An 18,212-nucleotide genomic window follows, 5' to 3' on the forward strand; every position below is an offset into this window, starting at 1 on the left:
AGAAAAGTCTTGAATGAACTGAAGCTGTCTGATGGACTTTTTTAGGGAGACCTGTAAAGACACTGTTACAGAACTCAAGCCTGCTGAAGATAAATGCAAGGATAAGTTTTTCCAAGTCCTGCTGACACATAAGAGCTTTAATCAGTGAGATATTCTTTAGGTGATCTTAGGCTGATTTTGTAATTGTTCTTTTTGGCTGTTGAAGTTCAGGTCTAAGTCCATGATTACACACATGTTACATAAGTTTCTGGTTTGGTTTGTGGTTTTTAGCATTACTGTTTGAAACTGGGTGCTGACTTTGGATCGTTCTTCCTTGGTTCCAAAAAAAATCATTGCAGTTTTTTCTTTGTTTGATTGGAGAATATTCTGCTCCATCCAGTCATCGATCTATGTTTTACAAGTGCTTACTGTATGAATTACCTTCTTTTTATGCTGAAAGCTGAAAACACTGGGACCTGGGACCCAATCAGCAATGCTATGGTATCTTTCTGTTTGTTCTGTGTGCAGCAGTTTACAACCCCCTTCTCTCCCTTTTTGTGAACTGTGAACTGAAAAATGTGTTCACATTCTCTGGCTGAAGTCACATTGAGTAGGGCTTCTGTGATTCCTGATTCTTGATCGCATGAATCATTATGTAATAATGTCTATATATATATATATATATATATATATATATATATATATATATATATACATATACTTATACTGTATATACATGCTTCTTTTTTTGTTGAGCTGAAAAAGTTCTGAATTTTTTTGATCTGTCAACACAAGTTGGTGGTAGGTTTTCTAAATCTATTTCCACACGCCTGTTGATCCATCACACTTAAACACAGGGTATGCAATGACTCAAGTTCCTGTTAAACCAGTTTGGTTTACCACAAACGAGATCTCAAGCTATTAACATGTTGTCTCTTTTAGTGCAATCTAAAATGGCTCAAACCTCCTGAGTCATATAGGCAAAACAAACAGGGTATTGAGAAAGATCCGGGTATAAATGTTCTTATTGTTTCAGCTCAAGACAGTTGATCATCAAGTCACACTCAATTGACTGTTACACGTTTTTCCGGTCAGGGTTGAGGAGAAGAGAGAGAAAGGCCTGGGATGACATGCTTTTCTCCCGATTCAATTCGACTCTCACGATACATGGCTGCCGATTTAATATGTACTAGGATTTATTGGAATTTTTGTTTACTTACATCACAGGGAAAAGTTCAATTGCACACTTCTCCAGACTTTTACTTAAAAATCTCTAAACAAAACCAGCATTCAGAAAAAATATGCGATTTTGTCTGTCATCATGTCACTCTTAAATAATAAGAGCGATAAATTCCTCCTACCTCCGCCCAGACTAAAATGAAGCAATTAAATCATTCAGGCAAAGAATCGTGATACTTAAGTAAATCAGTTTTTTCCCACCGTTCCCAGCTCCAGCAGCATGTGAGCTGAGCAGACCAGCGTAGAATCAAAGAACTCTCTTCTTCTATTTTAATTAGGGAAATTAACACATCATATCATAGGTTTGATTTGCATTTCACTGTGCTGATTGGCGGCCCAATAAAAATAGGTCCACGGCCCATGCTGGGTCCCGACCCTAACTTTGGGAAAAAATGCATTATAGAATTACTGTTGCACACTGTTAAAGGGAAGGAATAAGCGATATGGTGAACTCAACCTAAAATCTATCACTAGAGAGGGATGAAAACCTATAACAAATGCTCGTAAGGTGCATATTTGATATTCTGTGTTTTATACAAGAAGAGAAAATACAAAACGTATATACAATAAGAGTTCAATTTTTAAGTTGTTTTTTTAGATGAGTTTCTCGTACAGGAAGGAACATCCTTGGAACAAGGAACATCTGTCCTTGAAGGGGACCGTTATACTCTTTTTCAGGCTTGTACGCTTATTTTGTGTTTCTACTGACATATGTTTACATGCTTTAATGTTCAAAAACATTTTATTGTTCTCACACTGCTCATGGCTGCTGTACCTGTATTCACTGTGTCTGAGACGCTCCGTTGAGGCACCTGTCTCTTTAAGATCCCCTCCCGAAAGCCCAGTCTGCTCTGATTGGTCAGCACTTCCGGGTCTTGGCTTCACTGCTTCATTCTCTGTCGCTTGCTGCGTTCCAATAGTACTTCCTCTGCACTTGCCCTCAGGGGAATCCCCGCCGCCATCTTAGGTGTTGTTCATATAGTCTGAAAAACTGAAGGTAACTTGGTGACATGGATCCTCAGAGACCTGAGTGATCGAGTGAACAGCAATGGTCACTCCAGGGGTGGATATCACCCATAATGCACTTCTTTTATGGGTTTGGTGGAAGAGAATACATCCATGGGTAGGTGGCAGTAATGGACGTAAAACTCACCGTTAAAGAAGAACAATCTGCAAATATAAAGCAACTTTTTATTATCATCATTAAAAAAACTGCTTTCCGGTTTCAGTTTTCTAAAAGTTTTATCTGATTCTAAATCTGTATTCTGACATGTGTGGGCTGTTCGCCTTAGCAAATAGTTTCTGAAGAAAATCTCATTGATAGCTTAATATTTTACTGAAAAATGACTAGTTGCAGTAAATATTTAGTCTACTTATTTTAGTTTATACATCTATACTTGACTTCTGTGTTTTCTTCTCAACATTATCTGTAAACGCATGGAATAAATGTTATTTTGCAATATATCATATAATAATGATGATAATCATGATACAGATCACAAAAGTCTCTGAATCAAAGACAATACAGCTGTTTACAAAGTGCCGAAGGGGCAGACATATTGCAATCATACGTAAAAAAAAAACACCTTCATCTTATTAAAATAAGTCTAAAGGTATTTGGGATTCCTGCAGCTCTCCAAGTGGCTCCCATGTGACGTGTGCTGCTATGTAATGCCAAGGGCTGAGGGGAAGTGAAGGAGGGCATTTTGAACAACTAATGAAACGCAGCTTCTGACTCACTGCAACAGAGTATGTAGTGGGATTTTCTACAGTCTAAATGAACCACCAAAGCCTTCTGAACCAAACACTACACAACCGGACATGTTGCAGCAGGAGTGTGATCCAAAATTAGGGATAAATGAACAACACAAGCAACTAATAATACAGCTTTGTTTACCATCATCATGTAGCTACATGTATTACTCAGTGGACTGTGAAAGAATATAGCAGCATTTTCTCCTTTAAAAAAACAAACAAATAAAGGCTTTCAATCCAAACACTACACAACAGGACATGTTCCAGGAGCAATGTGATCCCATACTTGAAATAAAGCAATATATGTGATTCTTGGGTGCACAGATGTATTGCAAGCTCATTTGCAAATCACCTTAGTGCCCTAGGGACTATCAATACCAGACAAACATTTAAGTATAAATGGCCCTCTATAGATGAAAATGTCTCGTCTTTTAGCATCAGCCCAGCTGAAAATCCTGCTTCATACTGGTGAGAGGGGATGTGTCGTATGATGAGGGTGTGCAGTGCCTGGAGCAGATGACCTTATTTTAAAATCTGTGCCATCGATCTCATGTTTTTGGCTGTGAAAAGCTCTAGAAACTCACTGAGAATTATCTTCTTGGCACCAAACAGCAGACAAAGTTAGAGACTGACATGTGAACTCTAAAAAGAGAGTGAAACGCTGTCCTTATGTTTGCCACAATGTCATAAACTGTCTCAAAGATCAAGCTTCCTTTAAATTGTTATGTGTTTTTTCTAACGCCTGAGCACCTCCTTCCACACTAATGCTGGCCTGGCACAAACTGCATTGCACTGAGGGATCTGTCTTCGTCAGCTGCCAATCCACATCTTGAGGTGAATCTGCCGTGCAGTGCTCCGGTGGATGGTGGTGAGTTAGATGTACTGTAGCATGATATGACAGTGCAAGCAGCTATGAGCTAGATTCACTTCAATAGATTTAATATTCATTCACATTAGGGAGCAGAGTTCAGACCCAATACAGGATGAAAACATTTGGAAAAAAGGACTAAATCCTTAGTGTTTACGTAAGAAATGGTGACCTTGCATCAGTATGAAGTAATGCTTTATCTGTTAAGTTCAGAGTGAGGACTTCCTTATCGTCTCTGAAAGTGTTTAAAATCTGCCTGACTTCAGTCATGAGAGATTAAAAAAAAGAAAGAAAGCATAAAGCCGGTCATTGACAAGACAAGGGGTTATATACAGTACAGTATGGTAAACTAGCATTTCCTTGCACAGCAGAGAAACACCACACACGCCCAGTCATTAAACTGAATCAAGCTATATACTGAAATCTAAATCAATTTAATGATTTATACTAGGTAAAAATGATATATGCAGATGAAACAACTTCATTTCTACTGTCTTTAGCTGTATAGTGTATTTTACTATCTATCTATAAAAGTTTAGGATCCGAAGTGTATGGGCTTTGAGAACTGATTCTACATACAAAAACTCAGGAACTTATACTCTTGGAGCGCTAGCAACAGCGCCTCCATTTATTTTTTACAACATGCGTCACCAGAAGTTTTACTTCGACGCCTCCATATGACATCACGACAGCGACTCCTCACTCCTCACACACATCATTGATGAACACTGTTAAATCCAATGCCTACAAAAGCCAGGAACTTTTGTCTGTATGTCTGTGTGTGGCTAAAATATCTTTGACATCAGACTTACTGCCGAGGATCCGGACACAGCTCTCGCTTTGGGTGTACAGAGATCGGATGGCCCACAGAAATGACCCCTCACCCCATACTCCGGCAGCACCTCCTACAGTATCCCCTGAGGGACCCGGTCATATGCCTTCTCCAGATCCACAAAACACATGTAGACCCGATGGGCACACTCCCAGGCCTCCTCCAGGATCCTTGCGAGAATGAAGAGCTGGTCCGTTGTTCCACGTCCAGGACTGAATCCGCATTGTTCCTCTTCAATCTGAGGTTTGAGTATAGGACGAACCCTCCTTTCCAGCACCTCGGAGTAGACTTTACCAGGGAGGCTGAGTAGTGTGATACCCCTGTAATTGGCACACACCCTCTGGTCCCCCTTTTTAAAAAGAGGAACCACCACCCCAGTCTGCCACTCCCTTGGCACTGTCCCAGACTTCCACACAATGTTGAAGAGACATGTCAACCAAGACAGCCCCTCCCCACTCAACGATTTCAGCATTTCTGGATGAATCTCATCAACACCTGGGGCTTTACCACTGTGGAGTTGTTTGACTACCTCAGCGACTTTCGCCAGAGATATTAACAACAATCCCTCGTCAGTCTCCAGCTCTGCCTCTACAAAAGAGGGCGTGGTAGTCGGATTCAGGAGTTCCTCAAAGTGCTCCATCCACCACCCGATTACCTCTCCAGTTAAGGTCACTAGGTTCCTGTCCGTACTGTAAACAGTTGCCGAATGTTTTTCCAGAATCACCTTATTGCCGCCCGAAAGTCCTTCTCCATGACTTCTCCGAACTTCTCCCACACCTGCTGCTTTGTCTCTGACACGGCAGAGGCTGCGGTCCTTGGGCCTGTCTTCCGATATAATATACTCCTTCTTCCGTTGGACAGCTTCCAAGATCACCAGTGTCCACCACGATGCCCCCCCCCCCCCCCCCCCCTTCAGACACCTGAGACCTTGAGGCCACAGCTCACCGCTGCAGCTTCAGCAGTGGAAGCTTTGAACATTGACCACTCTGGTTCACTGCCCCCAACCTCCACAGGGATGCCAGAAAAACTCTGTCGGATGTGTGAGTGTAAGATCTCTCGGACAGCGGCGTCTTCTAGATGTTCCCAGTTCTGTAACCTCTGTAACCTCACAGACTGTGGTCTGCCAGTCTGTGATCCAGGCAATGAGAGGAGCATCACATTTCCCAGTCAATTCAATTCAATTCAATTCGATCAATTCAAAGCAGTAGGAGTATAAAAAGGGAAAGAAGGGGGGAACTATGGGGGAAATCAAACTAGCAGATAGCCGCCCACTCCACGACCCGGTGGTGTGGCGAGGATGAGGACGGCTAGGAGCAGCGTTGCTTTTCCCAAATGGCCAAAAAAGCAAAAGGCACCGGTAGTGGTACTTTCACATTAGCGGAATGGGGTTCTCCTACAGTGTCCTTGCTAAGAACCTACATGAAAACACAATAGTTATGTATCCATCAACACTTTTACAACAAACCTAAATGTCCCTGAACTTCTGTATTCAAGTCTATATGTTTATATACTGCATGTGGTGTTAATGTGTATATTCCTGTGTCTATATGTCTGACCATGTTTTGTCAATGTGTGTTTGTGTTTTCCCAGATTAACTATGTATGTGTGTCTATGTCTGTCCAGTGTTTCCCCTACATACATCCAGCAGCGGAGGTGTGCCGCTCCAGGAATTTGATTGCTACTGCGGAATTATTTTATTATTATTTTTAAGAAGAGGATATTGGTCTTTGTCCGTGTCCATGACTATAGCGTTTAAATGACTCTTGCTGTCCACACTTATTCATAGATAACAGGTAAATCTCTCATGCACTGCTGACTCCTAAGCAGCGCCGTCACTTCAAAGGCTGCCGTCTGCCCAAAGCTCCCACACACACAGGCACACACAGACAGTGGCACTTATTTTCACCCAGCCTGTATAGGGCCTGTTGAGCTGCAACGACACATTTATTCAGGTATCACTGAATAGAGAAAACAGTCCTGCAATTTCATTTGAGTATTGCACAGAAACAGAACAGCAAATACAATCGCTTGATTGGAACACGTAACTGATGCACAAAAGCATACAGATTCCCTCAGACACAGGCATTATTTGTTAGTTAGGCTACATTACCTTCATTATTAGCTATTTTATCAACAGTAACACTGTTACAAGTCCAATGCATTGTTTTTTATTAGTTTGCTCTGTGAAATGACATACAGATCATACTGATGTGACGTTAACATAAAGGGACTTTATCGTTTTATTCATGAAGACATCTTTCATTTATTGGAACAATAATATGTTTTGTTTAAGACAAGAGAAACAATGCATTTGTATATAGGCATGTTGCCTATATTATGTCTTAATTAATAAGTGTGTTAAATTACATGTTATTTGCATTTTCATGTAAAAGATAAAATTCAAAATGGCTGCCAAAATAAACACTGAGTGAAACAGTTCGCTCATAACTGCTTGTTTGTAAAATCACGTGTTTTCATTTCCAGATGAGTAACAGTGCACAAGGCACTGTATGTACTTAGGTGCAAAGAGCCCTTCCCAGCAGTGTGCGCTTTGCAGGCCCACATTTTTTTTCCCTGCACACTCGCATCACCTGCACTGCTCCATCCTAAATACTGCTTTCACAGTGTGTGGTATGAGTTAGACTGCCTACATGTACACCACTTTCAAAGACGGGCTACATTTGAGCATGTATAGGCTCATCGGGCTACTTTTTTCCTTAGGTATGCTTGCTTTCTACGGGCAATGCACTAGTTTTTTTTAAAATTAACAATTTATAAAATTACTTTGTGCACTGTGAAAGAGGCAGCTAGTAGTGACCAGCCTGCAAAGAATTATCCCGGCACTTTGCCGGGCCCCTCAGCTCTACAGAAGCTGTAAGCTCATTGTTCTGATTTTACAAAAGACACGTGGCCAAAGGCGAATAAAGTTTTACCTAGAAATATTGGTAGTCATACACAGTGACACAAGACCTAAGATAATACTGAATTCATAAGATAAAGCGATCTAGAACTACCCCATGGTACACTCCAATTAAAGCAAATGTTACATGAAATACTCAATAATTCAATTCAATTTTATTTATAGTGCCAAAGCATAAAAAAACGTTATCTCAGGACACTCAATAGAGTTGAGGGTAATAACTCTTTCGAATGTAATGAACCAAGTTTCCTCCTGATGTCTGTGTGAGTGGATCTTTGTCAAACAAATGGCCTAGAGTGCTTCCCGCCACAGAGGAACTTATTCTGGGATACAATTAACTGGGACAGGAATTTTTTGCTTCATTTGTCAGTGCCAATAACAATTTGACATAAGGGGATGGATCAACAGTTCATGAAGCACCATATAGTGATTTTTCAAAGAAACATTTACATCTAATAATGATAGCAGGCATGATATTTTTTACACGAATCACTATGACTTTGCTTGATATCCCCAATATTTTCTATTTTAAAGAAATGGTTCACCCTTTTCAGAAATTTCACTTATTAGCTTTCTTTCCATGAATTACTTGAGATGATCGATCCTTGTCTCATGTCTGTGCAATAAATATTAAGATGGAGCAAGAAAACCATCTTACCGTAACATAAAGCTTGCTTTACTGTTATTGTTTGAAGTCATTTTGAAAGATCACTTTGTGCTGCATTGGGCCTATAGGTGAACATATGGGCACCGCCAATCCTTTATGACAATAATGTCCAGCTAAATGGATCCTTAGGTTATCATTAACAAAAAAATTAAGCTGAGTGGTATGTGGTTTCAGCCAGGGTACAATTAACACCATCCACTAGCCAAATGCTTAAATATATTATGTTAGAATATTCACTGACTATTTTGTTTGGTTTCAACAGAACCAAACAACAGATACTCTTTGTCCCCACCATGGGAAAAATTGTGAATTTTGCAGTCATAATGTCCTAAATGCATCAAAGGAGCAAAATAGGCTATATTTGTATTAGTGTTGACACATATAGTTGCTGCTATGTGATGGATAATTTGGGATGACACGTTACTGCTGACTTTTATAGTCACCATATACTGTGACCAAATCACTGAAAACCCAGTGCAGTAGAAATAAATCTAATACCAATAGTCGGTGTTGTATGAATTTGTCTGTGACTGATTACTGACACAGTAATTCTGCTGATACCTGTTTCACATTCAGATTTCCCTTTCTTATCATGCAAGCAGAAATAAGTTCATTCACAGTAGAAGATTTTTTGGAGGAATTTCCAGTGCTGACTCATTAAAGCTTTTAGAATAGAAACTCTTTAAATAGCTTGGTTATGCTTCTGTCACATCCCTGATGGGATTGCTGCAGGGTACTAGTTGTTTTTGTGGGAATTTTTGTAGCCTGGCAATACCAGAATAATTATAGCCTGGGCTCTTTCAGTTCATTTTCAATTTTCAAGCTACATTATCAGAGTAAAATGGTAAATGGACTTGTACTTATATAGCACCTTTCCAGTCTTCTGACTACTCAAGGCGCTTTACAGTGTTTGTCACATTCACCCATTCACACAGGCATTCACACTGATGGCAGTGGACATTTACATGCCATTTAATCTGATCTAACCATTCACACCACATTTACACACCCATGCACAGCACGGGGAGCAATTCGGGGTTCAGTGTCTTGCCCAAGGACACTTCGACATGTGGACCTCTCGAACAGAGGACGACCCACTCCTCCACCAAGCCACAGCCGCTGGATGCAATCGGATGAATCTACAACCAATCAGAGCCATGAAGCATGACCTACAATCAATCACAGTAATAAAACAATGGTGCTTAGTCAGTGTAAAACCATGGCGATTGGGTCACAATCTTTCTCTAGTACAGTACTCTAAAATACTTTTCCATAGCATTTCATTCAAGAAACAGATCATTGAGTTATACTCAAAAAAATCTCGACACCACATCTAGCAGTCCTAAGGCCACATCATGTGGCCAAGATACTAGGTCACTTGCAATACATCACTGCTTGCTAACGCAGACAAATTGCCAGCTAGCTGACATAGCAAAATGCTGCCTTGAGTGGATGACAACTAACGTTAATTCATCCAGACTGAGGATGATCTAGTTGGCTTTCCATTTGCAATTTTTTTGTATAAACTATTGTTACAAAGCGATCCATGCAGCATAGCTAAGTTACAGCTAGCTGGTTTACCTTAGCGTGCTTGTGAACTAACGTCAGCTCACCGTAACCTACACCAAGGTAATCTGCTGTTGGAGTAATGGTGACATTGAAAAGCTAATGATGGTAGTTAGTCAGTGCAGAGGCACGGGCGTGTCCGGGATCCCAGTGGTGAGTGGTGGATGGTGGTGAGCTCTCCAGAGCGTGCCCAATGATTCAGAGTCCTGGTCAAGGACACAGAAAAAACAACAGACATAAAGGGAGCCAGGATCTCAACAATTGTACCGCTCTTGCTGACTGAACAATCTGGCGACGAGTGACTCTCAGGCCTGTCTTCTTATACTGGGGTGAATGATTAGTGACAATGACTTCCACCTGGCGCAACCTGTAGGGAGATAGTCACGCCCACCAACTCACAGACAGACAGAGACACAGAGTAGGGAAAAACATGCAGGATCAGCGGAAAACAGACAATGACACAGGAGGACATACAGACATACATTTTATTTCCTCCGTTTTCCCTTGATAGTAGGCACGTTTTCATTGGGGATGAATGTGGTCGCCCGGAATTTTCAGGGCACACCCCGCTCCTTTTTCCTGGTGGTTCATGTTGTATTCCATTTAAGTGTTTTTTTTTCTCACGTTAGTGGAGGTGGCCTGCGTTTGAGGCAAGGTGGCACAACTCCATTGTAGGAACCCACGATTTTTAGACACTTCTATCATTTCCCTGGGTCTGATTTTACACAAGAGGTTGGCCTCTTTGTTTTAAAGGAACATACTGTTCTATGCGATTAAAGTAAGAGAATTTAAATTGCCCTGTGGAGAACAGACTGCTCTTGAAACCCATAGCCTTTGTTTAACCTATACTACACATACCATTGCTCATTTAGATAACACAAAGTAAGAGCTGATAAAGCTTTTTCCCTATGCCTGTAGACCATATACAATAAAATGAGGGCATGCCCGACTTGACGATGTGTTGTCTTAGAATTAAGATAACTTACTAAACTTGAACTGAACTCTATTTGTGGTTTCCAAACTTTTCATGTACCCCACTAAACTTGTTTTATCAAGAAATATAGCAAATATCAGTAATCCTTATCTATATGACCCATTTAGATTCTGCTGTCAACCTGACCTGACATCTGCAACCTTTGTGTAGAAACATGTATGCCTTGTGCTATCAGTTAACAGATCCACCTTTAAGTGCCCCACAGAAACACACAACGGTAAGTACACCTCTTTATGAGTGATATACATTTGTGATTGGTGCAGTGTGGAGTAGATATGAGGCACTTATTTCGCTAGTGCTCCACATCAACCCGAAAGGGAAAATCCCAAATATAAAAACATTTCAGTCACACTCATAATAAGCATACAAATAAAATATCGGTGATTAACGAATCAATATGGTGCATTGATTCCTGCATTATCATGAGACATTAATTAGTTGAGCTTACTCGTATGATTTGTACACCTGTACAAATCATACGAGTTTTCCCAAAATATCCCTACACCTATTCATCCCAGGAGTGCTTTCACCATTGTTACACATATGTATGCAAGAACTACTTGCATAGAATGATAAATGCTGCAACAGGCATTTTGCCACTTGTCAGTCAGATCAATTATATCTGTGAATAAGTTACCACTTGTACCATCTTGTGATCACAAAGTGCTGTTTTATGCAGGCTGATGTAATCATCGTTTGCTGGCCTACTTATCTGGTTGTTTCTAGGGGCGTACCAGCCAGTAAGACAGTATATAACTGTGCCAGTGTTGGAGAAAGGGCACTGTGCAGGCCCCTGACACCGCTACATACTCAAGAGACAAAGCTACAGCCATGGACACCATCACACATAAACAGAACAATTCCCGAGGTAAACATTTGATTCTACCAGCAATGCACAATTTCACTTTGTATCAATTACTTTCTGAACTAATAATATTCTTTGTTTTGTATAGTATATATAGTTTATATAATATATATATATGTATGTATATATGTACAAAATTGGACAATGGTTTGCACTGAAGTTTGCTAACTTTTTTCCACAGCAGTCAAAAAATCCAAGTCGATAAAGAACATCAACCACTTCACAGATGTGCACGGTCTGCCTTGCATTGAGAAGATTGTTAGCTCAGTGGAGGAAACCCTTGAGCCCATCAGTACCAACATCACTGGCAAAATCCCAGAATGGATCAATGGAAGCTTCTTGAGAAATGGCCCCGGGAAGTTTGAAATCGGGAAACAAAGGTGAGCAGTATGCTTTAATGTGTTGATGCATCTACTGCAACCAGTACATCACACATCTGATGCTCTGATGATGATGATCTCTTGTTCCCTCAATTCTTATCAGGTTCAACCACTGGTTTGATGGTATGGCTCTCCTGCATCAGTTCAAAATATCCAAAGGACGGGTGACTTACAAAAGCCGCTTCCTGTCCAGTGACAGTTACAAAGCCAACAAGGAACACAACCGCATCGCAGTGTCAGAGTTTGGCACTGTCACTATGCCGGACCCCTGTAAAAACTTCTTCCAGCGTTTCCTATCTAGATTTGAAATCCCAAGTGAGTATTCATTAAACTACATGAACAAGTACAAAACTATTAATGCAGTGAATAAGATGCAATTTGAATGCAAACCGCCTTACAGTTTAATTCACTTGTATATACATGTATTGTTGATGTTGTCCTGCTTTGTGTTAAACTTTGGAATCTTCTTTTTCCCCTCTAGAGCCCACTGATAATGCCAATGTGAGCTTTGTGACCTACAAAGGTGATTATTATGTCAGCACGGAAACCAATGTCATGCACAAGGTTGACCCAGAGACACTAGAGACGACTAAAAAGGTAACGTGATGTTGGATGTAGCTGTAAAACACTGAGTTGTAGCTGATAGAGATTAGAGATATACATAAGAGATATCTTAGCACAGTAGTTAGTTATATTGACCCACGGCTTTACACATTATAGCTTAGGCAAGTCATAAACTAGGAAAATACTGTTGCAAATTTATAGCAGGCTTGCAGCTTACTGTCACTTGTATGATTGGCTTCTGGCTTATAAATCCTAACATAAATCATAGAGTCTTTGCACTCATGTATTTGTACCTATAGGTGGACTGGAGCAAATTCATTGCTGTGAATGGAGCGACTGCACACCCTCACACTGAACCCGATGGAACGGCTTACAACATGGGGAATTCCTACTCCTCTAAAGGTGATTTATGAAACACCATCTCAGTTTGTTCACACAGCATCATATGAGTCCGTATATTGTCTCACTGTATGCAAGTGTACAGAACAACAACACTGCCACCCATGTGTCTGATGACCTTTGCCAAGAAACTAATTGTATTTCTCACGACAGGAGCTATCTACAACATTATCCGAGTGCCGCCGACCAAGAAAACGGATGGGGAAACTCTGGAGGGAGCCACAGTGCTGTGCTCTATTCCCGCAGTGGACAAGAGCAAACCCTCCTACTACCACAGCTTTGGTAAGCTTGATGTGTATTCTACCAAGATGTCCTGTAAGGATGCACTGATCCAATATGGCAGATCTGTGACTGGTTTTGATTTTTGCTGTGTCATACCCAGCACTGTGTCATGGCAGTGTGCAGATAAACGAGATTTCCTTGATGATACCGTTCATGTACACATACTGACCACACTGCTCTGACACAGAGCTGGATTAGAATGAGCAAGGTGACCTATAAAATGACAAAAAAATAAATAAAATAAAATAAAAACATCTGAAAAACAAAAAAATCCAAGTATTCAACTTTCTATGAAATATGAGGAGGAGGATCAGCAAATCCTCCTATTTAAGAAGCTGGATTCTGATCAATTTTATCACGTTTTCACAATTCTTGCTTAAAATGCCTGAAATCATTAATCAGTTATCAAAACAATTGTTGATTTTTTTTGTCTGTCAATTGACTAATCCATTAACTAATGGATTAGTAATCTAATAAACTAATCCGTTCAGCTCTAGAATGATCACAATGAGTTATCCAAAAGCTATAACAGTGCTTAACACCGCAAATACCTTTACCTATGATGGTACGTGATGCTCAGGGTCTCTGCAATCTACTGTTTTCTGTTTTGTCTCCTTAAGCTGCTACGGTGTCCGTGTGCGTGTGTGTGTGTGTATGTGTGTGTTGGTGTGTAAGCTTGTCGTTTTAAATGTGTCTTTCAAAGGTCGAGTCTATTCTATTTGATGCTTTTAATGTTAAATCATTTCTGCACTTTAAGGGATTGTACTGTAAATTTTGTTGTACTGGTACAATGACAATGAAGATACTTCAATACAATTCAATTCAATTCAGTTTCACTCAGAAAGGTTTACAGATTTAGATTTTGGGAATAAGAGAGCACCAACCAGTTGATCCAGAATTGCTATCCCTCTAGTTTCCATGTGAAAATTTCTGAACACAATGCCAACTACAGCTGAAACTAATAGAACCTTCTCAATCCATTATAGCAATGTCTGAGAACTATGTGGTGTTCATCGAGCAGCCCATCAAGATGGACCTGTTAAAGATTGTGACAGGCAAGCTGAGAGGGAAAAGCATCAGTGATGGCTTCCTCTGGGACCCAAAACTCAACACCATCTTCCACCTGATTCACAAGCAGACAGGAGAGGCAAGGCTCTAACCGGACCTCGTGATTTCTCAATTCACTTTGCTTGTATTGTATATTAAACAAATACGGGCTGCTTTCATTATTCTGTGCAATTCTGTGTTTTAGGTGAGCTCCATTAAGTACCATGCCAAGCCACTGTCAACTTTCCATCAGATAAATGCATACGAGGAGGACGGCTTCTTGGTCGTGGATATGTGTGCTTCAGATGATGGTCAGGCTATTGCTAACTACAATATCCAAAACCTGCGCAAGTCGGGAGAAGATCTTGATGAGGTAAGCAGGTTAAGTAGGTACCACAGCACGATGTATACCTGCTTCCATGATTTGTACAAACATATAATTTAAGTGGAGTGGTTTGATTGCTTTTGGTTCAATAGTTGGTTTGACGGGGCTGAATATGATGTTCACATTTTCCCTACAGGTGTATAACACCCTGTGTAGAGCCTTCCCAAGGCGTTTTATTCTGCCCCTCAACGTGGACCAGGATACACCCTACGACCAGAACTTGAACAGGCCCAACACCGAAGCCACTTCTATAAGAATTAACAAGAACACGGTAGGCAGCCAACACAATTTACATCGACACATAGAAGAATGTAAAACTAATGTTTGAGTCAAGTCAGAGTTTGACACGTGCAGCGTAAAAAGGATAAAGAAGCAAACTCCTACTGATAGCAAACATTATGACCTATTGGTCTTGTGTGGACATGTTTTATAGTTTTAATATCCACTTAATGTTCTGTACAACTGTTGGAATATGTGATACCCACAAACAGGAAACATATTCAGATTTTATTTTAATGACAACACTACTTTGCAATACTGTATACCTCAGCTGCTATTCTTATTTATCTGTATATTTTACACATATATTTATCTTCTTATATATTTAAAATCTGTTGTTGTGAATCACACCATTTGGATGACATTTCAATTTTGTTGTACTAGTGATACTGTTATGTTCTAAATAACATGGTCCCACTGTGATACATGGGGTTTGCTATATGTTGCTAAATAGGGGTTAAGTGACCTTTAAGAGACTGTGATTATTATTGGATGCTACGTTACGCGTAGAGCATTAAAAACAAAAACAAGGAAGTGTTGATCTAGACATGAGGCTGAAGTAAAACGTCTTTGCGTGTCAGTCTTTCACACACAACAGATACAACTGATATAACAGATTCTGATGACAGACATGAATGAGTTAACTTTAGTACTGCAACTGCCAATGTTCCCTGCTTCTCATTAACCAAGTCTCTGCACAGGTCTTCTGTACCCATGAGGACCTCCACGGAGAGGATCTTCATCAATATGGAGGTCTTGAGTTCCCTCAGATTAACTATGGCAAGTACAACACCCACCCCTACCGCTACTTCTATGGCTGCGGCTTCAGACATCTTGTAGGAGACACACTGATCAAGATGGACCTCCATGGGAAACAGATGAAGGTGAGCTGACTCAGATTTATCGCTCTCTCAGATGTTTCCAGCTGTTACAGAGTGACAAAATTGCTTCTTTTAGTGATATGTAGTCTATATAATAGAGTTATGCTGTAATATTGTAGCAAATAAAAGACAAAACAATTCTAATAGTCTAAGAACAACCCGTACATGTTGCATGTGATTTGTAGTACTTTTATATGATCAATAACATCCCTTAAGATATGAAGGATGAGGAAGAATAGTATGATGCCATAATGCAGCAAACCTGAACTCCACAGCGTATGAGTAACTACAGTATTTCTTTACAGGTGTGGGAACAACCTGGTCTTTATCCCTCCGAACCAGTCTTTGTACCCTCCCCTGATGCCACAGAGGAGGATGATGGTGTCGTCATGTCTGTAGTCATCACGCCCAATAAGGTCAGTCAAAGATTTTGGACCTCAATTTCTAAATTTGTAATGGCAACAACAAGACACTTTAAGACTGGCCTTGAAACACTCGTACTAGAGGGTGCAAATTCCCAAATTTCCTCCCAGCTCACTGTTGGTTCAACACAATCATACAAACACTGAAGTAAAGTGGGAGAAAATTGTGGGATTTTAAGGCATTATACCAAAGTCAAGGAGAGTATCTTCAAGTATACCAAACCATTTTGGTGCTTAATTAAAGTGTTATGTGACATTTCAATTACCATACATATGCTCAATAAAACCTTTGAGCACAAACTTTTCCTCCTTTCCAGGACAAGAGTACGTTCCTCCTGGTTTTAGATGCCAAAACCTTTGAGGAGCTGGGCAGGGCTGCGGTGCCTGTCAACATCCCCTATGGCTTCCACGGTACATTTAATTCCACGGCATAGACGTGAGGAGGAAATAAATGCTGCATGTGCCTCTACCTCACACGGATGATTAGAGGTCATGGCAGAAGTTAGAAGTTATGTAAATATTGTCTATGATGTTCTATGTCTCATCGTACTGGTGAATTTAAAGGTCACAATGATAATATGAATGTATAGTTTGCTTGAACTTGTTAGCAAAAAAAAGTATATACAGAAAAAAAAGTGTCCTGCTCACATTTATTCATATTGTAGCTGTATTAATGAAGTTGTTGAAGCTGTGTTTTAAATCTTCTGAAATGTGTGCTATTGTAAATAAGCTGTTCTTTCTATACTTTAAACCATTATTTTAAATACTCCACTTCAAACAGATATTAAGATAAGGTTGCGGGTGGCTGACAGGGGGAAATGAAGAACATTGCGAGAGTGCAATACAACATTTTACACAACAGAAAAAGTTCAGGTTCAGCTCAAGTTCATAAAGGACTGGTTTTTATGGCGTCACATTGCAATGACCAGGAACTGATAAGTAGATGCACACGTCGGCACAGCGCCCATGTGTGAGAACGGTTTGTATCGTTAAATGAATGACTAGCGTATGACATTTTTAAATACATGTACAAAACACTATCAATAAAGGAAACTGTACTTAAGCATCTGGTCTATGTGCATTATTTTCCTTCTTGCAGTAAAAAAAAAAAAAAAAAAACCCAAACAAACAAAAGATGGAGTCCACTAGTTAGCTAAATAAAGACAAATATTCGTTAAAAAACACCCAATATATATTATGTATCTCAATTGCAGATAAACTTTCTACAATAAGTGTAAACTATTGTAGACAATCATTATATTTCTCTACTTGAAATACTATGCATGGTAACTTTCAGTCACTTCATATATACAGAACTAAAGTACTAAACCCCAGTACTACTTTCTTAGTACAATTATTCTAAATATTTCAGTCACATTATGAAGCGTTTGTCTTTATACAGCATATACCAATAAAAAATACAAGAAGCTGTCTATATAGCAGAGAAGGGATACATGCTTGTTTGAAAAGAAACAAACAAGAAACACTCTCTTTCTTTTCCCCTAAATTACTTTCCCCCCACTTTTTAATCTGGTATGTGTGTGTGTGTGTGTGTGTGTGTGTGTGTTGGGAGGGACGGCATTCCCATAAATGCCTTTTATTAGCTATAACAATGACAACATACAAAAATATTTCTTGCTTGACTAGCACTTTAATTTTTTATTTATACATACATTTCTTTCTTTGAGTATTCTTTCAAAAATAATGGCAGTTAGTCAGTTTATATTTAGGGTTATATCATCGACCGTATGCCTGAAGAATCCAAAGTGAAATATGTATGAGGAAAAATAAATAAAGGTTTTTCTACTAAAACTTATAACTCAATCAAAATAAATAAATAACGCAGTTAACATATCTTACTTTTTTGGATTTTACTGTCAAAGTAATG

The 18,212-nt window shown here is 39.7% G+C and overlaps 1 protein-coding gene across 1 annotated transcript; it reads left to right on the forward strand.

Annotated features, from left to right (window-relative positions):
- Positions 1-11,614: 11,614 nt before the first annotated feature.
- LOC310947467 (carotenoid-cleaving dioxygenase, mitochondrial-like) lies at positions 11,615-16,758 on the forward strand (the record flags this gene model as incomplete). Its single annotated transcript, XM_083914255.1, has 12 exons — positions 11,615-11,688; positions 11,867-12,065; positions 12,169-12,380; positions 12,547-12,662; positions 12,929-13,031; positions 13,182-13,310; positions 14,297-14,457; positions 14,563-14,730; positions 14,879-15,013; positions 15,723-15,905; positions 16,208-16,318; positions 16,642-16,758. The coding sequence occupies exons 1-12, from the start codon at positions 11,652-11,654 to the stop codon at positions 16,756-16,758; spliced, it is 1,671 nt and encodes a 556-aa protein (XP_083770381.1). The 5' UTR covers positions 11,615-11,651.
- Positions 16,759-18,212: the final 1,454 nt, after the last annotated feature.

Source organism: Echiichthys vipera, assembly GCF_963691815.1.
Source record: "Echiichthys vipera genome assembly, chromosome: 5".
Taxonomy (NCBI): Eukaryota; Metazoa; Chordata; class Actinopteri; order Perciformes; family Trachinidae; genus Echiichthys; species Echiichthys vipera.